Source organism: Osmia bicornis, chromosome 10 (assembly GCF_907164935.1).
Source record: "Osmia bicornis bicornis chromosome 10, iOsmBic2.1, whole genome shotgun sequence".
In the NCBI taxonomy this organism is placed as follows: domain Eukaryota; kingdom Metazoa; phylum Arthropoda; class Insecta; order Hymenoptera; family Megachilidae; genus Osmia; species Osmia bicornis.
In genome coordinates this window covers 9,416,222-9,432,299 of record NC_060225.1, presented here as the reverse complement: position 1 = coordinate 9,432,299, position 16,078 = coordinate 9,416,222, and the positions used below count along the sequence as shown (strand labels likewise).

The 16,078-nt window shown below is 35.8% G+C and overlaps 3 protein-coding genes across 3 annotated transcripts; 2 read left to right on the top strand and 1 right to left on the bottom strand.

Moving 5' to 3' along the window:
* Positions 1-5,125: 5,125 nt before the first annotated feature.
* LOC114874224 lies at positions 5,126-7,534 on the bottom strand. The gene is made up of 4 exons (XM_029183324.2): positions 7,249-7,534; positions 6,973-7,137; positions 5,613-5,900; positions 5,126-5,362 (listed from the first exon to the last, which is right to left on the bottom strand). Exons 2-3 carry the CDS (start codon positions 7,127-7,129, stop codon positions 5,629-5,631), a joined length of 429 nt encoding a protein of 142 aa, XP_029039157.1. The 5' UTR covers positions 7,130-7,137; positions 7,249-7,534; the 3' UTR covers positions 5,126-5,362; positions 5,613-5,628.
* Positions 7,535-10,448: 2,914 nt separating this feature from the next.
* LOC114874225 (CDGSH iron-sulfur domain-containing protein 3, mitochondrial) lies at positions 10,449-11,466 on the top strand. The gene is made up of 2 exons (XM_029183325.2): positions 10,449-10,853; positions 11,022-11,466. Exons 1-2 carry the CDS (start codon positions 10,791-10,793, stop codon positions 11,373-11,375), a joined length of 417 nt encoding a protein of 138 aa, XP_029039158.1. The 5' UTR covers positions 10,449-10,790; the 3' UTR covers positions 11,376-11,466.
* Positions 11,467-11,564: 98 nt separating this feature from the next.
* Positions 11,565-15,809, top strand: LOC114874223 (kinesin-like protein KIF23). Its single transcript, XM_029183323.2, has 15 exons — positions 11,565-11,780; positions 11,928-12,491; positions 12,568-12,738; positions 12,805-13,003; positions 13,063-13,201; positions 13,261-13,460; positions 13,532-13,636; positions 13,713-13,798; positions 13,868-13,998; positions 14,077-14,180; positions 14,238-14,342; positions 14,414-14,560; positions 14,622-14,894; positions 14,959-15,195; positions 15,266-15,809. The coding sequence occupies exons 1-15, from the start codon at positions 11,770-11,772 to the stop codon at positions 15,452-15,454; spliced, it is 2,661 nt and encodes an 886-aa protein (XP_029039156.2). The 5' UTR covers positions 11,565-11,769; the 3' UTR covers positions 15,455-15,809.
* The last annotated feature ends 269 nt before the right edge of the window (positions 15,810-16,078 follow it).

The following is a 16,078-nucleotide window of genomic DNA, read 5'->3' as shown; positions in this document are numbered from 1 at the left end:
TCCGAGACTGTATAAGAGAATTTTTCATCGCGATTTCGTTCACGTTCGATCTGATTCGAACTGTTGCAAATGTTCATTTTTATTCGAGGTGATTTGGAGTTTGAACTTTTTCTTGTTTTCCTATCGACAAAGAACAATTAACTTGCCGTTTCGACGGTGATTTTGCACGGTTTGCTCGTTCCTTCGAGCAGCTGGTAGGAAACGATTTCGAGCAATTAACGACGACCATTAATTCCGCAGGAAAAAAAATAAACGCCGACCATTGTGCCTCTGAACAAGAGCATGAAGAGAAAACTGTACGAGCTCGATCGTCAGCGGGCATATTCGATTAACGATTACGACACAGACTGTAAACTGATAGACTATAGGCGAAGAGGATCCGCGCGAAAGAAATCGCTATCTAATGAAACCATGTATGGACACTTGGAAAGCATCCAGGTATAGGTGGCACGTACAAAATGTGGAATACCGCGTTGCTGAAATACGCGATAATTAACGCGAATTCGTCTTTCTTCCGACAAAATATTCTGTTTAAAACACTGTAGTTCCGTTCAATTGTTTAAGCAGAGGAGAAAGTTGTTGCCAAACTCGAAGTGAACGTCAAGGATCCTCTTGAAAGCTTCCAAATCTCTCGTGACTCAGAATCTTACGATTCACGACACATGTAACGAAGATCAACACGAATACCAGGCGTAGATACACTTTTCATTCGAATTTTTCAATTTCACCATTGCATGAGATCGATCCTCTATCGATCGAGACTCGCGTCATTTTTGCTCGCGTAATATCCTTGGACAAATGTTTTCTCACACGTAACCCTATCGGAACGTTCGTATCCGTTTCGGTGATAAAGCTGGCTAAAAATACCTGGAACGATTACAACAGAATTCATGGAATTCGCTAATTAATTTATCCGACGCTGACTCTGATCGCATTCTTCGTGAGCCGTGAGTATTTCGATACGAAGGATAAAGTGTATATCCTTTTGTTCTTGTAATTAACAAGAAACTCGACAAATTCTTTCTTTGTCGTTCAGTTTGTTTGTTCGAACAGCTTTGTGATTCGATCAGAATGAAAAAATAAAATTGGTGGACAAAGAGGATCGCCTGGCGTGACAACGTGTTACGAGAGAGCGTGTATATCGATAAAGAAAGTAAGAGCGTTCCTCGAGAAGGAAGTTGTGAATTTAGGTGAGCTTGTTCGAAAGAACCGAGCGAAAGCGTTTCTAGATAAAATTCTGAACGTGCTGCGCCTACGACAGTGTTTCTTCTCGTTCCTTATCCGTTCATCATCTTCGCTTCCTTGCCTCTCCGACTTCATCCTCCTCTTTGTCTTTTCTCTGGATCATCAGAAAAAGTTTCGTACACTTTTTCTAGGCTGCCAAGCGTTACGTGAATGTCAGACGCTACTAACCAAGGCTAGAGAACCAATTCGTAATTGGGTCTGTTCGTGAGAATTCTCACTTCCTTACCCAGCCTCTCAGTGTCAACTTAAATTCTGGCTAATTATAATCGTGGAATTCATTTTTCTCGTGTCACATTTGTCTCATTGTTTCTTGCTTGAATAGAAATGCTGAGAATTAATTATGTTTTCCTCGAAGAAACCTAGTTTTCTCATCCATTTTCCGGTACTCGCACGGTATAAAATGAAATTGATAACGGAGACACGATCGGCTGGAAAGATTTGTTCGATTAACGCACGGTTCAATTGCAACACGCAAATGGAAAAAACTGGGTCGAAGCTGGAAACAACGACCGCTGGATCACCGGTGCACCTTTTATTTATCTAGACGAGTCTGCGGCACACCGCCCAGAGTCGTTAGAGCATAACTTTCTCCATGTACTGGAAAGTCTAATATTTCCTTCGCGATCCTCCCCGATAAACGTTCACAAGGTATCTACTGATCAATTTTTATTCGATAAATCATCAAGTGTTTGATCCTTTAACCTACTCCTAAACATGGATTTAATTTCTCCTAACGATCGTAATTAACAATCCACGTTGGATACTCGAAACCTTAGCACACGAATAACTTGATTCCTTTTCTTTTTAAATAATTTTGCAAACAATGCATACCGCAATTCTAACGCAATCTCTTGGTATGTGTATTTCAAATTTCACTAGCAATGAATGGGTGACGAGAATTGCTAATTTTCATTTGAAACCTGCTGTAAAATCGGTGAATAAACATGTAGAATATTTGAAGGGGAAAGTGTTATGATTGTCACGTTTAGCGTGACATCACGAAAAGAATGAAAACAAAATCGATGTGACATCACGAAGCAATAGGGATGATGTCACATAGGTGGTCGAATATGTCCTTGCAATAATATTATATTCAATTTGCATCGATGCATGCGGAATTAATTACATCGCGAATAGCACCGTTATCGAAAAGCCGTTTTGGCAATCGAAATCGAAGCTACGACACGCTTGTTAGCTGTGTAATTATTTACCCCTTTTTGATCTACGATAAATAATGTCATGAAAATTAATAATTGTAAATGAAACAACCGAAAGGACGTAAGTTATAACGCTTCCAAAGTAATTTACATGGATTGATAAATCCAAAGTCTCTGACGTGCATAACAATGTTGTAAAACGCGTAATCCGGTTTACGCGACCCAGCCCTCCACCAGCAAGTATTTGACGGCCCCGCCAGAACGAGGTCGTATATGTAATATGGCAAGGCTGAGCTCGAGACACTGACTGACAATGAGTAATGGAGTAAGTACTTACTTACTTATCATCTTGTACGTATTACCAACAGTTGCCAAAAGCTTCAACAGTTTCATCTTCTCTCCGTTAGATGATATCACTCGTGAGTTTAAGGGTACCAAATTTGAAAAGCAAATTTATCTTCAAAGAAATTATTAATTACTAACATTTTCAAATCATCAAACTTGTAAGGATCTTCTAGTAGATATGTAAACCCAAAAACTGTAATTACCAAGTCCCATACTTGTAGTTTCTTTTATTACGGCTAAACAGGGTTCCTTGGTCAAGCTGAAAATTTTAAGAAAATTAAAATGTAATAATCGCAAATCTATTCCAGCATAGTGTGTAAATAGCTATTTAAAATACCCTTCTGTTGATATCTTACGTGTAAACGATCCCCAACTTTCTCGAGCACACGACCGTCACTGCTTACTCCTCTTACTTTCTCCTCTGGGTCGCATGAAAAGTAGGTCTTGAAAACGATTGAGCAATCTTTTAAAGACCTTGCCATTCGATTTGCCAGCCGCTGTCTCCGTTGTCTGCTCTTCCCTTAAATCTAAATCATCCTAATCTCGCCAATATTTCAATCCTCAACGAAACCATCTCTCTATAACTTTCTTCGGTTAAAATACCTGGATGATCCAAACTAAAGATACCACTGTAACTCCAACCAGTTACATAATCCATATATTAGAAAGAATTTAGTAAAAGTTACGCCGATAGCTGTGACACGTTCGAGGCTTTATAGAGAAAGTGAACGATATGTTACTTGCACTGGAATTTACAATATACTTGAAAGCATAAAGTTTGCAAGTAAAGAGATATAAGCAAAAGACACGCCGTGTGTCAGAATGCACGGATCTTGTTCGTATTATCCACTTTCTAATCGATACATGGCATTGTCCGTGAAGGGTAACACGGTGCCCTGGTCCAGTTTACTCGTGGACGTTGATTCCCCGTTCGATCACTCTGCTGGAACAAGATCCACGCTAGACTGCATCCACTGGCGAGGATACGATGGATCCTCTTGCATCTTACTTTCGATGCTTTCGAATCAACCTCAGCTCGTTTTCATCGGCGAAAGTGAACGGAACGCGATGTTTCTAATTGGCACATCGGCATTTCGAGGCTCGATGGTAATCAATATCACGAACGAGAACGTCTATGTCGTTCTATAAATCCTCGCGATAAGTTTGCGACGGTAAGGGAGAAAGATTGCTCGGTGAAAAATTAATGAAAGAAAGGACAAGAGGGAAAGAGAACAGGGGAAAGAAATGAAAGGGCGTTTTACCTTCAACCTGTCGACTGCCGTGAGACCTCGATGCTTGAATTTCATCTAGTTAAATAGATGAAAATTTAATGTCACGAAAGTTACTTAAGTTCCTTAATACCGTTTATAGTTCAGAGTATGTACCCTGACTCTAAAAGGCGTAGGGTTCGCACTCATAAGGGAGTTTCTTGATGGAAAACAAAAAGAACGAAAGGGAGAAAACGGTCCGACAAGATTCGAATTAGGCATGGCTGTTTCTACTAACAATAAGACTACCGAATTGATTTCACAAGATTCTTTTGTTTTCTAAAATTATACACAACCACTTGTTAATGATGGTTTCAGAATAATTGGTACAACTATTACAGGGGAAAGAACATGATCGTAAGTATCAGAAGCGTAAACGAGAGTGTTTCGCATTTTCCAGTTCGTTTAATTATCGCGAACGAACCACGGTGATTCGAAATCGTTCGAGCCACTAGCACTTGGCACAAGAAACTAAACGATACTGTTATCGTCATAGGGATTCCGGGATAAAATTGTACGCGTTAAAGACCGCCCACCTACTCGTACAAATAAAGAAACAAATGGAATAATCGAATCCAAACTCACCCCGTTCGATCGTGACGGAAACTTGTTGCGTCTTTTCAAGACACATAACGTAAAATGGAAACGAAACGGAAAACACGATTGAAACTCGATATTAATGCGACGAGCAAAGAGAAACGAAAGCGATTAAAGAAGAAACAAGAGAAACCTCTTAAAACGTATTATCTCTACGGCGCGGCGGCTAAAATTTAAAGACAAGGTTAAATAATAATCGCGAAGCAACGTTAAATAAAAAGATAAAAGAGAATAGAAGGCTCGAGAGAAACGACAAGTAGATAAAACGCCGAAAGAAAGAAAAATTTCCCAGTGGGCTGATCTAACACGGACCTCTACTACTGACAAGTTAACGAAACTTTAGCAAAAATAATTACATCGTAACACGTGTTAAACTGCCTGAAAAAGACGTGCTTCGTTTTCCCCGTGAGACAATCGAGGTAATTTCAAAATCTAAATTACGACATTTTTCAAAAAACTAAATAGTAAAAAGAAAAGAATATAGTAAAATAAAGAACGAAAATGCGTCAATTGAAGCTTATATTTTCGTCTTCAGCGTGTCTGATCGACTTCACTCAAAATTTTGTACACTATTTAACTCGATTAAGAACAATGAATCATTAAAACAGAGAACCTAGTTAGAAAATCGAAACGTGTTCACACTCAAATGTCTCGCGTCTCTTTCGTTCGCTATTTTCTTCTCATCTTCTCGTCGCTATTTTCTTTTCGTTTCGTTTGCAGGAGAAATAGTCAACGAGTCGTCGTACGTGTCTGTAAATGAAGAAAAAACATCTGCAAGTGTATGACTATTTCTCTGAAGAAAAGATTATTAAAAACTCAAAGAAGATTATCTCTTTGTGGGAGAAATTTTTACAGGAGTAATTGCTACCCTTCAAAAATAGAAATAGAAACAGAAAGAAACGTGCCCCTTTATACGGCCACGTACGTACATGTCCCTAACAAACGTTGAGAAAAAAAAATTATCTAATCGTTTTAATTAAAAAGATAAAAAGATTCTTACCAACGAAACGATAGTCTTAGGATAGAAGAACAAGATCGTTTCCATTCCTCGCGTCGTTGTCTCGATCGAGATTAACGTGATTAACTTGATCCATGAAATTTAGAACAGCGCTGAATCGATTTACGGAAGATACAGTTCGATAATCCAAAGGTGAACGTTTGCCGTATCGACTACCCAGAAAGAACCGGTCCATTCTTGGCACCACTTCCACCAATTTTGGTAAATATTCGCTGCTCTTTTGCAAATTTTGACTACGTCCGTACCTGCTCCCCGACACGAACAAAGAATCTACGAACACAGCAACAGCAAACAATTAACATAAAGCATGCGTTCATTTATTAAATCACACAGTATCGTCCCAGCTGTATTAATCCTGCGAGCATAATTAATGAACGAACGTTCCAACAACTTTCATACTTCCCTCACCGTGTAATATTTAACGTGCTCTAATTTTCAGTTAACAAATTGCTACTTTTCTTTTGTCATGCGAACATGGGAAATAAACAAGTAATTGCTTCAAAGGATATCGATAGAGCAACAATTATTAACATGGATCAACGAACATTAATTGTTTGTTGAAACGAGAGGCAGGGGAGAAAGGTGAGAGAATGCTGAAGAAAAGATAGTATTTCTCGTAGGGAAATTTCTTTAATTGGAAGTATGACTAAAGGGAACGAAAGAAGAATGGTCAATTATCGCGACGTGTCGAATGCGACAAAAGAGGGTGTATTTATCGAAAGTTACGTTTAGTACAAATGGATCGTATTCCCAGCGAAGAGATCGTGTAACCGGCAACTGGAAACTAATTGAAGACGACACTGACCATTCGGCCGCTAAACGACCGCAACGTTTCTGATTGCGAACCAAATGAAAATGAAAGAGACGAAAGAGAAGAAAACTGATCAAGAGCTTCGAGTTCTCGTGGGTTACTTTTATGAATAACCCACTTCTAACGTGTTAACGCGTGAAACCTTGAAATGTTGTTCGCGTTTAAAGGTTCGCCCTCTTGTAAATTATTCTGCAAATTAAGCAAATGGATTTCTTTGGTTTATGTCCTCATCCTGTGACAGTTATAGTCCTTTTTATGTCACACGAACGTGAAACAACGGAAGAAGAATACCCTATGAATCTTGAAGCACCCCTATTTTTATACTTGCAATACTCTTTTTTTTTCAAATGTATTTCAACCAATTCTTTTTTCAAGTACAAAATTTGAAATCTAGCGAAGTGAAAATACTAATTGAAGTTAAAGAAATGATTCTATCTTGAACCGATGTTTATTGGTTAACAAAATAATAGTTAGCAATTTGTTAACTGAAACGTTGAATAATTTTTCATTTAGGAAGAATTAACGACTCACCTGCACGTGGTTCCTGTCGTTTACCATATCGTCCGATGTAGAAGTTTGGCTGGGAAGCGACCAGGGTTAAAACCGCACACGCGATCCATAAACACGTTACGATCTCGACGCTACCGAAACACGGTATCAACTGAATCTTTCTTCCTCGCGGAAACATTATTTCTCCTGCAAGCATAATTTTCTAATTTTTAAGCACCCGTATCATTCATTAGGTTAATAATATTATATATGAAATGTGAAATAACATTTTTCTAAAATACTAGAATGACGATTTACTTGAAATAAACCCTGTGACGTTTAAAGAACGGTTCCTCGATGAAAATTATTTTCCTGATAAGGTCTTCAACTTTGTCTAACTTCCTGCAAAATATCACAGGATTCGATCGTCGACTAAAATTTCGTCAATTAAAGAAATACTCGTTCAACCTTTTAATTTTTATTTCCACGATCACGAACAACTTCACTGGAAAAATCAAATCATTTTCAACAGCAACGTAGTCGATCGAGTAACAATGATCAAAACGAGATCTGAAACGCGTTTTGATAATGAAAAAATATCGAAACACTGGTGAAGCAACACGTAAGAGCAACTGCGATGTACCACGATCCGTGAAACGCTTTATATAGTCTCTCCCAACCACCCACGAAGCATTCAAGCGACCCTTACCGGCGACCAATCGCAAAACAGCACCTCGTACCCTCTCCTTGCTGACCCCCAAAGAGTTTTCTTCTCTTTTCAAAACATCTGCAATAAAATCGCGGGACACCGTTCCTGCACGAAACTGCACCCTTCTGTGCAATCATTTTCGATCGATGCTCGATCCTTCGTTCCATGATCTCTACTTTTCAATTTTCAGCTCCTTTATAACCATCAGAGATGGTTGATCTTTGAATTCTTCTTGATGTGGCATGGTTGAACTTTCGTTGCTCCTAAAGAGAACCAAAAATTAATGTTCCTTCGAGTTTGTGAGATAAAAAAAGATAACTCGAGGTTCTTACGTATATCTTTAGACCATGAAAAGTTTAGTTAATTAAAAACAGAGATGAAATCCTCTGAATATTTCATTCAATTTCGATTTTATCCTTGTATTTTTTTATTCTCAACAAGTTTTCATCGAATTCTTCACGAAGCTCAACAATCGTGATACAGTTTTGATCCGAACGTACAGACGTCTTGTTTATTCTCCTCCAACAATTTGTTTTAATACCAATGAATCGGACGCGAATCTGACAAAAAATTGGAGCTGTTAATTGTCTAAATTTCACTTACTTTGACAAGAATATTGAATCGAAGAAGAGTTCGATTTCCCAGGTTCTCCAACGGCCCGATCGGGAATCTACCGAGTGATGTGCTCGTAAAACGCCACGACATAAAAAGCAAATGACCAGAGAATCTTCCGGGTTTCGAATGATACTCGTGCTTTTTATTTGCTGACCATCGTCAACTCGATTTTAATGACCCGGAAAGCTTCATCCATATCCGGTCTCTTGCACCTCGCGAAGCAATAAGTTCATTCACAATTCACGTGCAAGAAAATGCACCGATATTTTCTGAAATTAATTTTATTGTTGGTTATTTGTCTAGAAAATAGATCCACTTTAATTCAATGTTTTAGTAACCATGAAGTATTCCTACTTACTTCTCAAAGTATCGCGATGTCGACCATCAATTTAATTATTCAAAGTTTTATAAAAATGTTACCGTAACAAACAATTCTACCTAGATTTTGTACTGTTTTTACAAGAAATCAAAGAAGAAAGGAAGTCAATAGTAGAAATAATGAAGAATTAAGAATAAGCCAGGTTGACGGATTAGACAATTGCTGGCACGAGACAATTTCGTTAAGTTTCCAATGTCTTGGTCGATTAAGGTCTCTTTGTTCGAACCTTCTTGGACACTAGGTAGATCCGTATCTGGTTGTTCCACTCGTTCGAAATAGAATTCAGCGAGTAATTAAAGTGACTTTCCATCCGAAAAAAGAAAGAGCGAAAGAAGGAACTGTTAGCAACCCTTGCTTCTCGACCGCTTTCATAATTTCTGGACGTTTAGAATCTTGTTCTGACTTAAAAAACGTTGTAACAATGGTACTAACGAAATTGATTAAACATGTTTGGCGACAGTATGTCTCTGTATCATCTTTGTACTTATACAGAAATGAATTTTCAAATTTAATGAATGATAGTCTAAAGAAATGACATTTTTTGTAAAATGAATAATCCGTACTCTTGTAAATTAATTCAAAACAACTGATTAATTATTCAACGACCCAACAACGAGAAGGAACTGAAAGGTTCGCTGACATCGCATACTTCCTACTCACCCCTTTAACGAAGAAAAATGAAGAACGCTAGGACATCGTGTAATACATAAAAATACATTAAAAAAACTGATCAAATACTGATCACCTCCTTTTCGAAGTCGGTTAAAAATAATAAACTTTTACGAAATGTGGTACATTGATTTAGGATTTAAAATTTTTAAAAATTACCTAAAATCGCGGTACAAGAAATCTAAATTAAAATAGCAATATTTATATATACGAGAATAAAATATTCTCTTCTTCTACCATTGAACGTATCTGTAACACACGCGTAGTGAGGTGTAAGTATAAAGGAACACGCCTTTACTGACAGTAATAATCTTTATTAAATAAACTCCGCAAAGAAATTAGAAAACGATTATACTTGTTGTGCCCTCTTCATATGCCCCTGATTTCATCCTGGGGTGTCAGGGACCCCGCGGCGCAAAAGCCGACCTTTGGATACCGACCTGATATCTCTTGGGGTGTCAGGGACCCCTTGCGACAGAGCTCTGCATACCGACCTGATATCATCTTGGGGTGTTAGGGACCCCGAAGTACCAGTGATACTCTTTGCATACCGACATTATGGTGTCTGGGGTGTCAGGGACCCCGATGCATCGATGACGCTCGCTGCATACTGATATTATGGCATCGGGGTGTCAGGGACCCCTGCGACTCTCTCTGCATACCGACAGATCATCCTGGGGTGTTAGAGACCCCGCGCGACTCTCTCTGCACACCGACATATCATCCTGGGGTGTCAGGAACCCCACGCGATTCTCTCTATATACCGACATATGATTCTGGGGTGTCAGGAACCCCACGCGATTCTCTCTACATACCGACATATGATTCTGGGGTGTCAGGAACCCCACGCGATTCTCTCTACATACCGACATATGATTCTGGGGTGTCAGGAACCCCACGCGATTATCTCTACATACCGACATATGATTCTGGGGTGTCAGGAACCCCGTTGTATAGGTGACGCTCTCTGCATACCGGTCTGAATTTATCGTGGGGTGTCTAGGACCCCGTAGGTCATGTGTCGGTAAGTTGTCGTGTAGTTTCCACCGTTTCTGTATAGATGGCGCTAGGATCGAACTTTTAAAATAATTTATGGCGGTCTTTTTAAAATACAAATTTGTCAAACGTTTATTTTGATAGTTCTTCGGTCTCGTGTTAATTTTCTACATCGTGTTCACTTACATACATACTGTAATTATTTGTAAATACATTTTACAGCTATTGAAAAAACTTATTACACATTTCTTTGATAACTGTAATTAGTCATTTAAGTCATAGTTTACTAGGTACATGCTGAAAGTTCTGTGAACAGTGGTCTCAATTCTATTTTTCAACTTCTATCGCAGTCCTTTTAACAATTACTTAATTCTGTAAAGTAACAGTAACTGTAATTTAAATAATAATTCTAAAAGAAAGTATTAGCCGTTGTTTTTTTATTCATTATATTCGTCTTGCTTAGTAGCAAAAACATAACCTAAGGTGCTAACCATGAATGTAACGTTAATCAGAGTTCCACAATACGTACGTGGTAATATCTTAAATTATCGAAATGTAAGTTAAAACGTACAAAGTTCTTATATGCTATTTAGAAAAAACATTATTCATCTATTTTCATCGCCTGATATAATGATCTTTACCTAGTTTCTACAAAATTTTAAATGAAATCGCAGATTTTATTACGTTTCCATTCCAGTAATTATTATTATTATGTCATTTCAGATCAGATGTTATTCTGAAAAGAAGGACAGTGACAAAGAGATACCTACAAATCCATTAAAAGAGTATTACAGTGCAAATCAACAAACTGAAAATGGTGTTATATATGACAATAAACCTTTTAAGTATACCTGTATAGCTGGTAAAAAATATGCATGGTGTTTATGTGGTCAAAGTCATAGTCAACCATTCTGTGATGGTACTCATAAGAATCAATTTTTGAAAATTAAACAAAGGCCTATACATTTTACTGTAACTGAAACTAAATCTTATTGGCTTTGTAATTGCAAACAAACATCAAATAGACCTTTCTGTGATGGTACACATTTAAGGCCAGATATACAGGAAAAGAAATAAGAAAATTTGTAAAAAATTATGTAATTGTATAGAGTGTATGTACCAATATTATACTGTAAATTTTTTTCTTCAGTAAAGTTTTACTATCAAAGCTATGTCTTATTCTTTCATAGAACCTACCAAATATTTTAATTTTTCCTAATAGCTAAGGGTATGTACATTTGTAACATCTTTTTCTTTACACTTTCTATTGAATAGAAACGCGCCTTAAATGATCTAGAAGCTGACTTCACTTTAAACACGTTTAAATTTTAAACCTCGTTAAATAATGTGCGCATAACCATCAATAACCATTCTTACAGTAAATAGAATGTAATAATAGTTGTAAACATTTTTGCTGAAACAATTACATGAAGCAAACTTTAATCTTTGAAAAGTATTAATTGATCCCATCATGAAATCTGTGTAAGTTACGTTGTTTTATTTTCGAGTAATTTAATATATTTTCAGATTGTGTCTACTTAAATTAAAGTATGTTTTATTGACGATATTAATACATATAAGAGCTAATGATGTGTAATAATAATATCATTATTATTTTTATTTCGGTAGGTATTCGAAACCACCTGTTGTGTCACGTAAAGTTGCAAGTCGACTGAAATTTGACGATGCACCCAAAGAACCTGTTAAAGTATTTTGTCGTTTGAGACCCATGGTCCATCCTAATGATGTATCCTGTATAAAAATTATTTCTGATACAACTTTAATTGTTACACCACCAGAAACAGGGCAAACAAATATTCGCACCACAAATAAAGTTATTCAGACATCTTTTAGTTATGTTTTTAGTCCAAATACTTCTCAAAAAGAAATATTTGATGTTGTAGCTTTGCCACTTGTTGAAAATCTCGTTAATGGTAAAAATAGTTTACTCTTTACATATGGAGTAACTGGAAGTGGTAAAACTTATACCATGTCTGGCAATCCATATGATATAGGCATCATGCCTCGTAGTTTAGATGTCATTTTTAATAGCATAGCAAATTACCAAGCAAAGAAATTTATTTTTAAACCAGACAAGTTGAATGGTTTTGATATACAAAGCGAAGCTGATGCATTATTAGATAGACAAAATGAACTTCAAAGACTGATGCAAAATGGAAAAGTTCCTAAATTGTAAGTTCTGTACACCCATATAAATGTGCATGATATATAAATATTCTTAGATAGTTTTAATAATTTATTTTTTTAGATGCAAAGCTAATGGTGATGGTGACAATAATGGTGATGTTCTAAATCAAAGTAACGAATCTAGAACTTTAACTGTTGATGAGGATAATGTATATGCAGTCTTTGTAACATACATAGAAGTTTATAATAATAGCGTGTACGATCTACTAGAAGAACACGACGGGAAAACAAAGTGAGTATATTTCTCTAAAAAGTAGCTAACATTTCTTCAGATTTATGAAAACATTGAAAAATTCAGAACTTTACAGAGTAAAATAATCCGCGAGGATGGAAACAAAAATATGTACATTCATGGATGTACAGAAATAGAAGTAAAAAGTTCGGAAGAAGCGTTTGAAGTATTTGAACGTGGTCAACGGAAGAGGCACATTGCATATACTACTCTTAATGCAGAATCAAGTAGATCTCATAGCGTTTTTACTATAAGACTTGTACAGGTAAAATAATTCAATGACCTTCTTACAGTGCTATATTTACAACATTATTTTTCTATCAGGCACCATTGGATAGAGATGGTGAACAAGTTGTTCAAGACAAGAGAGTTATTTGTATCAGTCAATTATCTTTAGTTGATTTGGCTGGAAGCGAACGCACAAATCGTTCGAAAAATACTGGTCAAAGACTCAGAGAAGCAGGTAATTAATGAAAATCTTTTACATTTGACCACATGAATAAATTATGTTTATCGATGCAGGAAATATAAATAACTCATTAATGACACTACGAACTTGTTTGGAAATACTTCGTGAAAATCAAACTCAGGGTACAAACAAAATAGTTCCCTATAGAGACTCAAAAATAACGCATTTGTTTAAAAACTATTTCGATGGCGAAGGAAGCGTCAGAATGATTGTTTGCGTTAATCCTAGTGTAGACGACTATGACGAAACTATTGTAAGGACGTTTTCATTAAAATTAAGTTTATTAAGAAGTAACGACAAATTGTTTATTCCTTTTTCATGTAGCAAGTGTTAAAATTTGCTGAAGTTAGTCAAGAAATCCAAGTTACAAATTCTACAAATTCGAAGTTAGATTTTGGATATGTACCTGGCAGAAGACAAGCTAATAAAGTAAGAAAGTAGAAAAATTATGTTAATATATCTATATAAAACCGGTATAAAATCTATACGTATGTTTATTTTATAGATATTTAAAGAAGCAAAGAACAGATTGGAAAGTGCTGGTCATCCAGATGCTGCTAACTTAGAAGTCGATTTAGGTTTAGTTTACAGGTACATTATATTCAGTTGTACATCTTAAAATCAAGAAATCATTTTACTATGTCATTAATTTTCTTGTAGCCTCGGAGGACCATTTCCAGAAATGGATGTAACGAATCCACACAATGATGAAATAATTACTACACTTATGCACTTTTTAGAACTTCGTATCCAAAAACGAAATATTTTACGAGCGGATCTGCGACAAAAACGTAATATTTTCGATCTACTATTCATTTCAAATAAAATACTACCGTTTATAAAATTTCATATAAAATTCATCTTTTTAGAAACTAATTTTAGAAATCAGCTGGTAAAAATGGAACGAGAAAATGTATCATTGAAAATTGACAATTCTACGTTGAAGGCCTCAAATGATCAACAAAAAAAGAAAGTAAGTTTTCGAATGAATATTTGAAGCATCGTAATTATTATTCAACAATTGTTACAGATATCTGCTTTGGAAGCACATATATGTAAAACGGAAGGACAAATCGACACCCTATTGTACCGATTAAATAGCGCTAATGATATAATCAGGCATATGAAGCAAGAAGTAATGCCTTTATTTTACATTATTTTTTTTTTTTCCACTAAAGATCAATAAAAATTAATATTTTTGGATAGTTGAGGAATAAGGATGCGTTACTAAATCAGCGTACAATGGATAAACAAAGAGTGAAGGAAAAATATAGCACCAAAATTCAAGCAGAGGCCGATAAAATGAGCAAAGAATTGGAAAGTAAACTTCGCCGACAACGTGAACTGCTTCAGGTACAGAGCCATAATTATACATATCTTATACGATTATTAATTTTCCTCGATATTTATTTAGAATCAAATGAAAGGAGCAGAAGATAAATTAAACTTAGTCAAACAGATACTAATAAATGACGATAAAATTGATACCGGAGGAAAATTGGAATCTAAGGAAACAATCTCACCAACAACAGATGACACTGCAATTCCTACAACATCTAAGACTAGTATACTTGCACCAACTACTGTAATAGAAACCACCACTTCTACAACTACACCAAAAAGTAGTGCACAAGTTGCGTCTACCGTTACCTTTGAGGACAGTGGTGATGTTCAGTTAAGTAGAAAAGTGAGTTGCTTTGTAAAAGTAGTATGAAATTGTATCAAATTATTTTACCTTCAGTAACTTTTAGGAAAGAATTCCAGTAGTGAATCTGCGGTACAGACGATCTCAAAGTGCAGAAAGATGGGTAGATCATCGGCCTCCTGGTTTAGTTCCAGTTGGAACCATCCTCCAACCGTTTATTCGACATAAACGAAGCGTTACGCAATTAACTGATCCAAAAGATATAACAGACAGAGCATCCAAATATTGTCTAGTTGCACAGGAACAGGATACGGATGGTGAACTCGAAACTAAACTATATAAAGTTAGTGTTAGTATTATTGTGAAATATATTTTTATAATAGAATATAAACGATACGATATTTGTATTGTAGGGTGATATATTACCAACTAGTGGAGGAGGTGCACAAGTTGTATTCAATGACCTGGAATACTTGAAACAGGTATCACCTGTTGCAAGAAGAAAACGCAGCAGTTACTTGTCCCCAGAACCTAAAGATTTCTCTTCTCAAAAAGATTGCTGTGAATCAGAAGAAAAGAATTTGAAAAAACTTCGTGTCTAATTTAATAGGCAAACTTTTATACGTATTATTTTGCTTTCAAAATATTCTCAAGATTTCTTTTATAGATAAATTTAGATACATAATATATATGTAGGAACCAAAGACACGAAGAGATGAAATTCTCTTTGATATCCTATGCAATAACTAAAGTACAAATAATTTACATGAATATTCAGCATATTTTTGTTTAACTTAATGACAAAAATATATATATCTTGTTATTCAGTTATTTTAGCAATATAAAAATAAATAATAATTGTTTTTAGTTTAAAGTATATAATTGTTTTGACAAATATTGTTAGTTAAAAGTTAACTAACTTTGTTTATTACAAAATAAAATTGAACATATTCTTTTCTCATATCTTTTTTATTTATAATTCCGTAATATGTTAAATGTCCATCTATTTCCCGTGGCCTATACATACAACACAGACTCTGTGAATAATACAAATGTTAGGACAACAGAAGCCTGGATATGTATTGCCAACAGCAAAGTAATGAATATATACATCGTTTCTACACGGTGCAAATTATAAAAATCTAAACTGGAAAATCATGGAATTTTTTGGTAGTCCAGTCAAACACCTTGTAAATTTATATATTTCAAACTTTCAAATAGAACAA

What these genes read in the sequence shown, in the direction of transcription:
- LOC114874224 (XM_029183324.2), bottom strand. Translation starts at nt 7,129, where the DNA reads ATGTTTCCGCGAGGAAGAAAGATTCAGTTGATACCGTGTTTCGGTAGC. An exon ending in ACGACAGGAACCACGTGCAG is followed by an intron (nt 5,901 to 6,972) that starts GTGAGTCGTTAA and finishes CTGTGTTCGTAG; the next exon opens with ATTCTTTGTTCGTGTCGGGG.
- LOC114874225 (XM_029183325.2), top strand. Translation starts at nt 10,791, where the DNA reads ATGAATGTAACGTTAATCAGAGTTCCACAATACGTACGTGGTAATATC. An exon ending in ATATCTTAAATTATCGAAAT is followed by an intron (nt 10,854 to 11,021) that starts GTAAGTTAAAAC and finishes ATGTCATTTCAG; the next exon opens with ATCAGATGTTATTCTGAAAA.
- LOC114874223 (XM_029183323.2), top strand. An exon ending in TCAAAGACTCAGAGAAGCAG is followed by an intron (nt 13,202 to 13,260) that starts GTAATTAATGAA and finishes TTATCGATGCAG; the next exon opens with GAAATATAAATAACTCATTA. An exon ending in ATGATCAACAAAAAAAGAAA is followed by an intron (nt 14,181 to 14,237) that starts GTAAGTTTTCGA and finishes CAATTGTTACAG; the next exon opens with ATATCTGCTTTGGAAGCACA.